The sequence below is a fragment of the Conger conger genome, chromosome 18 (genome assembly GCF_963514075.1).
Source record: "Conger conger chromosome 18, fConCon1.1, whole genome shotgun sequence".
Classification (NCBI taxonomy): domain Eukaryota; kingdom Metazoa; phylum Chordata; class Actinopteri; order Anguilliformes; family Congridae; genus Conger; species Conger conger.
This window is the reverse complement of record NC_083777.1, coordinates 23,100,850-23,110,559: the sequence shown is the minus strand read 5'-3', so window position 1 is coordinate 23,110,559 and position 9,710 is coordinate 23,100,850. Positions and strand designations below refer to the sequence as shown.

Here is a 9,710-nt window from a genome sequence, read left to right as displayed (position 1 = left end):
CCTCTCTCTGCCTGTCTTTCCCAGCCTTGCGCCCTGTGTCGCCACGGGAACGGGGCAGGAGTCCAGCCCACACCATGAGCCCACCCTCTCACAAATAGTGTAAATATTAGACTGATATAAGATGGGGGGTGACCTTTCATTGTCAGCAGCTCAGATCTTTTTTGCGTCTGTGATTGTCCTACAGAGTACACAGGTCCTGCTCCAGACTTGTGTGATCATATATATTCATATATAATCATATTTCAGTCTGACTGTTGTGCTGACCTGCAGCTTGGTCAGCTGCTGACCTGTGTCCCATTCCTCCCCTCCTCTCCTCTCCTCCCCTCTCCCCTCTCCTCTCCTCTCCTCTTTACTCTCCTCTCTTCTCCTCTCCTCCCCTCTCCCCCCTCCTCTCCTCTCCTCTTTACTCTCCTCTCTTCTCCTCTCCTCTCTCTCCTCTCCCCCTCTCCTCTCTTCTCTCATCTCCTCTCCTCTCCTCCCCCTCCCTCTATACTCTCATCTCCTCTCCTCTATATTCTCCTCTCCCCCTCTCCCCTCCCCTCCCCTCCCTCTCCTCTCCTCTCATCTCCTCTCCTCTATATTCTCCTCTCCTCTCCTCTCCCCCTCTCTCCTCTCCTCCCCTCTCCTCTCCTCTGCTCTATACTCTGGAGCTCTATTCTCCTCTCCTGTTCTCTTTTTCTAGTGCTTTACTCAATTCTTCCTCATCTCTTTTCATCCCCTCATCTGTCTGCCTTCTGTCTTCTTTCACTTCTTCTCTCCTCCTCTCCACCTTCCTCTCCTCTCAGAGAGCAGCGGGTTTATAGGATGCTAACAGTTGCCAGGCAACAGGCGAAATCTATACTGCACGTGCTCACTGAAGGCCTCCTGTCCTGTTTCTGCGTCGGCATCGCAGGTGTTAACAGTCAACACCACGTTTTGCGCATTATATCTTAGTCAAAGTTGGAACACGGCGTCCATTTTGGCTCTGCTTGGTAGCTTTCTGTTATCCATGATCTGAGTGGAATAAGGTGTTGTAGTGGGTTGGAAAGAACTGCTGTTTGCATAACAGCGGCAATCTGTATATCGAGGGTCAATTCTGACTCAGATTCAGATTTTGACTGCGTCCAGCAAGAGATTGCATATGCAGAGATCTAGCCACATGACTGCAGTTACTTTTTATGGTTCTGTTTAACTTGCGTATATTTAGGAAACTGGAGGCAAATCAAAGTGTTTGCTTGCTTGAACCTCACGTGTGATTGTGTGATTGTGTGATTGTGTGTGTGTGTGTGTGTGTGTGTGTGTGTTATTGAAGCTTTATGTGCTGTATTTGTTGGATTATACTGCCACACAAAGGGAACACTTGAATAAATGAGGGATATGGAGTGTACTGAAAGCAGGTGCTTCCACAAAGATGGTGGTTAATGAGATGATTTTTCCACTGTATAAAAACAGGTATTTTGGTACATATTTGTGTTGCTGAATAAGACAAAAACATTGACTGGGAGATGAGCCAGTTTACCCCATTGGTAGGTAAAATGGTGACAGCTGTTTCTCTGTTGTGGGGATGGATGTCCAGACTAGTTTCTCTGTTGTGGGGATGGATGTCCTGACTAGTTTCCCTGTTGTGGGGATGGATGTCCTGACCAGTTTCTCCAGTGTTGTGGAGGATGTCCTGACCAGCTTCTCTGGTGTGTGGCCGTTCTGCCTGAGGTTATCGTCCGGCTTGAACAGTGCAGGGTGTCGAACTGTGCAGCTGCCATGTTGATGTGAATGGGAGGGGGTACGTGGGTGGATGGGAGGGGGTACGTGGGTGGATGGGAGGGGGTACGTGGGTGGGCGGGTGGACGGGTGGGGGTGGTGGAGGAAGAGGAGGTGGACGTGATGCAGAAACAGGCCTTCTCTTCCAGCTGCTAAATGAGATGGCTGCTGTTGGGTAATTAAATGTCAGTTTACACGAGCAGCTGTCAGGTCCTCCGGAGTCTAATGAGGGAGTTTGATCTCTCTTTATCGCTCTCTTTCTATTTATCTCTGTCCCCCCTCTACCGTTCTCTCTCTCGCTCTCTCTTACGTTCAAATTTGCTTTATTTGAATGGCAAGAGAAGTTGCATTGCTGAAGCTTTTTGGAAGACAGTCTGCAGCCTAGGATACACATTCAGGGCCTCATCTCCTAAACCCTTTTAGCTAGTGCAATGATTGGTGCGACACAAATACCATGATCTTTTGTCATGTTATTGCTTGTGTGTGTGCTAAAAGAAGGTTGTTTGCACATGCTAAATCAGGCCCGAGGTCTAATCTCATGGATATTAGTTCAGTCACAAAATGGCTTTGGATAATGACAGTGCAGTCACTCGGTCTCGAAGACAAAAGAGCCATTATTCTCTGGCTGCCATTTTATTGCAAGGAACCTTTTGTTAATACTGATTTGTTAATAAAGCTAATGCAAAAATGTTCTTTGTGTTTTTATGGTATACAAAGAACAGTATGGATGTATATCCAACGCAATTTGGAGAATTCATTTCATGTGTAAATTGGCGAAGTTGGCAAATGAAGATGGCTATCTAATGTCTGGAGCTTAGGATATAAGACATTTTTCTTAATTGGTGACTGGTGACTGATGAACGGTGAGTGATATGATGCCATAGAGTGTCCGTAAGGCTGAGAATGCTGTCACTTCTGTCTCCGTAGCGACGAGGAAGAGCTGCGTAAGTCCTTCTCAGAATTGGCCGACGGCCGCACGGACTCCGCCTCCCACACCATGAAGCGAATCAGCAGCCGGGGAAACCCCATCACGGGTGTGGCCCAGCACCCCGGCTCCGTCGTCTACAAGAACGGCTTCCTGGTGCGGAAAGTCCACGCCGACTCTGACGGCAAGAAAAGTACGCGCCCCATTTCCCTCATCATGTTTACATCGCTACCTGCTAGACCGGGCGTAAAAACCAAAACCCAAAATATTTTAATTTACTTTTTAATCTTATTTCGGATTATTAGATTTTAAATGTATTATTCTGAAATCTGTGACCAGCCAAAATGTACAATCACATGGAAAATGTAAATGATTGTTGGTTTAACCGTGAAACTTTCCTATTGGCTGTGTGGATCTGTATCAGAGTGAGGTTTGACCGTGGCACTTTCCTACTGGCTGTGTGGATCTGTATCAGAGTGAGGTTTAACTGTGGGACTTTCCTATTGGCTGTGTGGATCTGTTCCAGTGGGAGGTTTATTGGCTGTGTGGGTCTGTATCAGAGTGAGGTTTATTGGCTGTGTGGGTCTGTATCAGAGTGAGGTTTATTGGCTGTGTGGGTCTGTATCAGAGTGAGGTTTATTGGCTGTGTGGGTCTGTATCAGAGTGAGGTTTATTGGCTGTGTGGGCCTGTATCAGAGTGAGGTTTATTGGCTGTGTGGGCCTGTATAAGTGTGAGGTTTATTGGCTGTGTGGGCCTGTATCAGAGTGAGGTTTATTGGCTGTGTGGGTCTGTATCAGAGTGAGGTTTATTGGCTGTGTGGGCCTGTATCAGAGTGAGGTTTATTGGCTGTGTGGGTCTGTATCAGAGTGAGGTTTATTGGCTGTGTGGGCCTGTATCAGAGTGAGGTTTATTGGCTGTGTGGGCCTGTATCAGAGTGAGGTTTATTGGCTGTGTGGGTCTGTATCAGAGTGAGGTTTACTGGCTGTGTGGGTCTGTATCAGAGTGAGGTTTATTGGCTGTGTGGGTCTGTATCAGAGTGAGGTTTGACCGTGTCACTGTACTCCACAGCTCCGCGGGGGAAGAGGGGCTGGAAGACGTTCTACGCCATCCTGAAGGGCCTCATCCTCTACCTGCAGAAGGTAAGCTCACCTGAGCTGACTGGCCTCCGCAGGACACTCTCGCTGACGGACTGAAACATTGTTCAGCTGCTGGGATGCATCTCATTTGTCACATGTCCTTCAACTCTTTTCCATTTTCTGTCTTTCTTAAATCAGTTTTTTCATTTCTGACCCTGAAATGGACTGTGTGAAGCTGCATTCTGTGACTGTATTGAAAAGAGAACATGTCACTGTGCACAGTATTTTACAAACCTTGGACACAAGGATCTTTTTTTAAAATTTATCTGTAATATTAACTGGATCATAACTGTAAAACAGTGGGAAAGTAACTCATGAAATGTGTGACCCTGACCCATGTTTTTGGGGTCCTCAGGGGTTGTGTCTGTGCTGTTTTTGGGGGACTCAGGAGTTGTGTCTGTGGTGTTTTGGAGGACTCAGGAGTTGTGTCTGTGCTGTTTTGGAGGACTCAGGAGTTGTGTCTGTGCAGTTTTGGGGACTCAGGGTTGTGTCTGTGCTGTTTTTGGGGTTCAGGGGGAGTACAGGCCGGAGAAGCAGCTCTCTGACGAGGACCTGAAGAACGCCGTGTCCATCCACCACTCTCTCGCCATGCGGGCGTCCGACTACAGCAAGAGGCCCAACGTCTTCTACCTGCGCACCGCCGACTGGAGAGTGTTCCTGTTCCAGGCCCCGTGAGTCCCTACCCACCCGAACCCGCCCCCTTCTCAAACCCTCACTCCCCTACCTGCCCCCTTCTCAAACCCTCACTCCCCTACCCACCCGAGCCCGCCCCCTTCTCAAACCCTCACTCCCCTACCTGCCCCCTTCTCAAACCCTCACTCCCCTACCTGCCCCTGTCTCAAACCCTCACTCCCCTACCTGCCCCTGTCTCAAACCCTGACATCCCCACCCACCCCTGTCTCAAACCCTCACCCATCCTGCACCCGTAACCACTCACCCATCTAACCCGACTCCCTCCACCCCCCAACGCAGTTCCAGTCCTCACACCCCTAACCCCCCTCCCCTCCTCACCTAAATCTATCTCAGCCCAGACTGGTCCCCCCCCTGAGTGTGGTCCCCTGGGCGAGCTCTGCTCCACAGTCCCTGTGACTGCTGTCCCAGCCCGTGGCCTCTGAGTGTGCCTCGGGCCGGAGCTGTGGCTGACTGAGCCCTCCATGTGTCCCTTTGGCAGTGTGTGTGAGTGTGTGTGTGTGAGTGTGTGTGTGAGTGTGTGTGAGTGTGTGTGAGTGTGTGTGTGTGTGTGAGAGTGTGTGTGAGAGTGTGTGTGAGAGTGTGTGTGAGAGTGTGTGTGAGAGTGTGTGTGTGAGTGAGTGTGTGAGTGAGTGTGTGAGTGAGTGTGTGAGTGAGTGTGTGAGTGAGTGAGTGAGTGTGTGTGAGTGTGTGTGAGTGTGTGTGAGTGTGTGTGAGTGTGTGTGAGTTTGTGTGAGTGTGTGTGAGTGTGTGTGTGTGTGTGTGTGTGAGTGTGTGTGTGTGTGTGTGAGTGTGTGTGTGTGAGTGTGTGTGATTGTGTGTGAGAGTGTGTGTGTGAGTGTGAGTGTGAGTGTGAGTGTGAGTGTGAGTGTGAGTGTGAGTGTGAGTGTGAGTGTGAGTGTGAGTGTGTGAGTGTGTGTGTGAGAGTGTGTGCACACTGTGTCAGTGAAAGATGTGTGTATCCTGCAGCAACGCAGAGCAGATGCAGTCCTGGATAACGCGGATCAACACGGTGGCCGCCATGTTCTCCGCTCCGCCCTTCCCGGCCGCTATCGGGTCTCAGAAGAGGTTCAGCCGACCGCTGCTCCCGGGATCCACCACCAAACTCTCCCAGGTACCCCTTAGGACCCCAACACGGGGCTACACTACCAAACTGTCCCAGGTACACCTCAGGACCCCATCATGGGGCTACACTACCAAACTCTCCCAGGTACACTCCAGGGAAAGTGTGTTTGTGCAGCTATAAGTCATTGGCTTGGTGTGTTAAGGCCTGTGCTAATGCCTCCATACATAATGCCTCCATTGTGGGGTTCCTTTGTCATGCTGAATTTCCCCTCCAATTAATGGAAAGCCACATTACGACTTTGTTTTTAACTAAGTAAAGGATTATGCTGAATGGTCAATGCAGTTGAGCCCAGTGCGTCTGTGGGTTTGACCTCATCCTGACCGCGTGGCTGTGTGGTTCCTCAGGAGGAGCAGGTCCAGTCTCACGAGGCACGGTTCCGCACCACCTCCTCGGACCTGACCGAGCTGCGCTCCTACCCGCCCGACCGCAAGGTCAAAGGGCGTGAACTGGAGGAGTACCGCCAGCGAGAGGAGTACCTGGAGTTTGAGGTGAGAATCTGTCATGGCTGCTCCACATTTTGGATTAGGAGTAAGGGCCTGGGGCGAGGGGTTATGGGTTAGGGGTTAGGTTTTAGGAGATGGCAGCTGGGGGGTTAGGGTTTAGGGCTGAGGGTCTAGCAGTTGGGGGCTATCGGCTTTTGGGGCTAAAGTTTAGGGGTTAGGGGCTAAGGTTTAGTGTTTAGGGGCTAGGGTTTGGGGGATATGATAAGACAAGATAAGATAAGAGTCAATTAAATCATTAAGACCAGAAGTTGGCACAAAATCCTGAAATGGATCAGCCCTTGTTGTGCACCTCTGGGTTAAGCCTATATGCATCAATGTTCAATTCTCTCAATCTTCCTTTCTCTGCTCGTCTCTCTCCCCCTCTGTTTCCCTCTTGCTCTCTCTCTCCCTCTCCATCTCTCCCTCTCTCCCTCCCTCTCTCCCTCTCCCTCTCCCTCTCTCCCTCTCACTCCCTCTCTCTCTCCCTCTCCCTCCCTCTCTCTCTCTCCCTCTCAGAAAACGCGCTACGGCACGTACTCCATGCTGCTGCGGGCGAAGCAGCGTTGCGGGGAGGACGACCTCTCTGCATTCGAGTCTCAGCTCTTCGAGGACAGCGGCCTGCAGAGGGCGCACTCCAGCCCCACCCTCCCCCTGGAGGGCAGCCAGGGCGGCGTGGCCAAGCCCGGCAAGCGCAACGAGGCCCAGAGACACAGCTACCGCCAGGCCGTCAAGCAGTGAGCCGTCCTCCCCCCTCTCCCTGCCCACGTTTGCGTTCAGCTCCAGGGGTGTGGCGAGACTGGGGGGGCTCGGTTAATTCCGCCTGTAGGCCCCTCCCCTCTCTCCAATCTCCTTGGCCAATGGGGGAGCGGCGGTCGTGTGATTGACGTGGCTGTGGAAGTGGAAGGGGGCGGAGACTGGAGGAGTGGTATCATGTGGAGGCCGGAGATCGTGGGGAAGAAGCGGTCATCCGTTGTGAGGGTGACCACATACATGGTCACCAGTGTTCACTGGCAGGAGAGACTCTTTAAAGACCATTTTAAACACCCAGTTCTTACCCCTAAACATTTGCACATAACCCCCTAGCTCCTAATCCATAGCCCCTAACCCTAGCCCTCTTAACCTCTATTCTTAACCTCTAGTCCCAATCCCTTATCCCTAGCCACCGCTAGCCCTTAAAAGGAATCCCTAGCCCCTTGCCAGTAATTCATAAACACTAATCCCTAAACCATAACCCATAGTCCCTAAACCCTACCCATAAACCCTAATCCCTAAGCCCTAGCCCCTATCCCCCTAGCCTCCCTTGCTCAGGCCCTTCTCCAAGTGTCACCCCAGAGTAATTTTTCAGGACCAATTTTGTTTTTCCACATTTGCAAAAAAAAAAAAAACCCCACCAGACAACAAGAAATTCAAATGTTAGCTGAGCAGTCATCTTGGATTCTGACATTTGAAGACAATGTGTACAAGTGGACATTGTTGCACAGGATAATGTTGCTCACACAGCAGCCCGTCTCTTTAGAGCTGAGACTGCCTCTTGCCACCACCGTCAGGCCGATGTGTTCACCAGCTGACCCCCACTGCTCAGGAGAGCACTGGTCTGCTTTACTGCACCCCCTCTCTCCCTCTCTGGGGGACCATGGAGACTGCAGCCATGGAGACGTCTCGGAGTGGACAGGCCCTGGGTCCACGGCCCGTAGAGTCCAGAGCTCCGTCCACTGCATTAGAGGTGTACTGTGTGGGTACCGCAAAGACCAGCAGCACACGTCAAAAAAACCCACCACTCCCCAGTCGTTGAGGTAGAGCTGGAGGATTGTGCTGACTAACCGTTTTATAATATGAAATAGCGAGACACAAATCCAAAAGGGAAATTTTGCTGACCATAAATGGAACATTCCTCCATTTAATTCAGTTTATCACAAAGATGATGTATACACTCAGTGAGCACTTTATTTGGTATTTATTAGACTTATTTATTTTTACTTATTGGTCTCCTGCTGCTGTAGCTGGTCCACTTAGAGGTTTGACACGTTGTGTGTTCAGAGATACTCTTCTGCATACCATAACCACGTGTGGTTATTTGCGTTACTGTCACCTTCCTGTCAGCTTCGACCAGTCTGGCCACTGACCTCTCTCATTAACAACTGCTGCTCACTGGATGTTTTTTTTGCACCATTCTCTGCAAACTAGAGACTGTTGTGCGTGAAAATCTCAGACGGGGTACTCAACAACAGCACTAACAATCATTCCACGGTCAATGTCATTTCGATCACATTTCTTCCCTATTCGGACATAGTCTGATAAATAGCTGAACCTCTTGACCATGTCTGCATGCTTTTATGCATTTAGTTGCTGCCACACCGTTGGCTGATGAGACATCTGCATCAACAGGCTGGTGTACTGGCCTGCCTAATAAAGTGATCACTGAGTGTATTTGTAAAGATATGTGAGAACACTCAGGAGTCAGAGTCTCTCTCCTCCTCCTCCTCATGTCCTGCTTGCTTTAACGTCACAGCTTCTGTGGTTCGTTTTACGTATTTATCGTGTGTCTTTGTTAGTCCCGACACGGGGATATTTTCTTGTTAATGGAGCCAGGCACTCACCAGGCAGAACTCTGAATGTCTTATTGGATCTGTTCTTTTACTTGCTGTGTTCAGATATGTGGATGGCGTTGAAGCCCGTTTCTGAGACCGTAGGGACAGAGGTGTTCAGTGCTGCCTGGTTTATGTAGATGTAACGCTGATCGGTCACGTTCCTCCACGTTCCTCTGGAACGGCTCGATGCTCCTGTTCAGAAGACATCTCTTCTCGGGCCTTTCTTCTGGGCCAATCGCTTCTCTTCTGTTTTTCAAAAGGAAATGTCCTTCATTGTCATTTTTAGAGGTGTTCCTAAGCATGATTTAAATAATTGATGCTGTCGTTATTGCTTTTTTAAAATAAATAAAAAATAACTGTTACATGATTAAATTAAATCTGCAGGAAAAAAACAAAAACAAATCCAGAAAGAAAATATTTCTGTGCGGACACTTGTGACATTAGTTCCACTGTTTTCAAAACTGATGAGTACTTGTATTAAACATGATTTACAAATATTGTACAGTATATATTATCAATGAGAGAAACAGAATTGTAATGCTGACCATTTAAAAACATGCTTACAGTGTTATATATGTACCTATATATGTATATTTAGAGATATATATGAATGTAAAATATTTGAATGTGTAAATATATTTAGATCGGGTATTACGTTGTCTCCTGTCTCAAATAGCAAAGCCATTTTGTACTCAGGCTTTCAGTGTCCAGGGCATAATTAAGTCACGCGCACTAATGCCAGTATCCGCCATTCGGAGACATTTAAAATGGCTCCAGCCAAACAATACGCCATTCAATCCAGTCATAAGGTTCAATGCCTCTGTGGGAAGGTCAGGTGGAATCCCACAGGTGCAGTACCGCATCGAAACTCCAGGTTGTGCTGTTTGCCCCTTTGGTGTGAGGGCCCCGGCCAGATGAGGTTGGCAGCAGCTGGTTGAGGAAATGCGGCTGAGGTTATTTTTGTGGTTCCTGTCTGTAGACTGGCAGCTGAAGGACAGATTGTCACTGCTCTGCCCTCACGTCTG

General features: G+C 49.3%; 1 protein-coding gene across 1 annotated transcript in view; it reads left to right on the top strand.

Annotated features, from left to right (window-relative positions):
* The window catches only part of LOC133118415 (PH and SEC7 domain-containing protein 1-like), a 30,636-nt gene extending 22,834 nt beyond the window's left edge, over positions 1-7,802 (top strand). Inside the window, exons 9-14 of the mRNA XM_061228419.1 lie at positions 2,665-2,855; positions 3,732-3,802; positions 4,313-4,470; positions 5,459-5,603; positions 5,960-6,103; positions 6,614-7,802. Coding sequence (XP_061084403.1) covers positions 2,665-2,855; positions 3,732-3,802; positions 4,313-4,470; positions 5,459-5,603; positions 5,960-6,103; positions 6,614-6,835 — 931 coding nt within the window. The 3' untranslated portion in view covers positions 6,836-7,802. The remainder of the gene's footprint in view (positions 1-2,664; positions 2,856-3,731; positions 3,803-4,312; positions 4,471-5,458; positions 5,604-5,959; positions 6,104-6,613) is intronic.
* Positions 7,803-9,710: the final 1,908 nt, after the last annotated feature.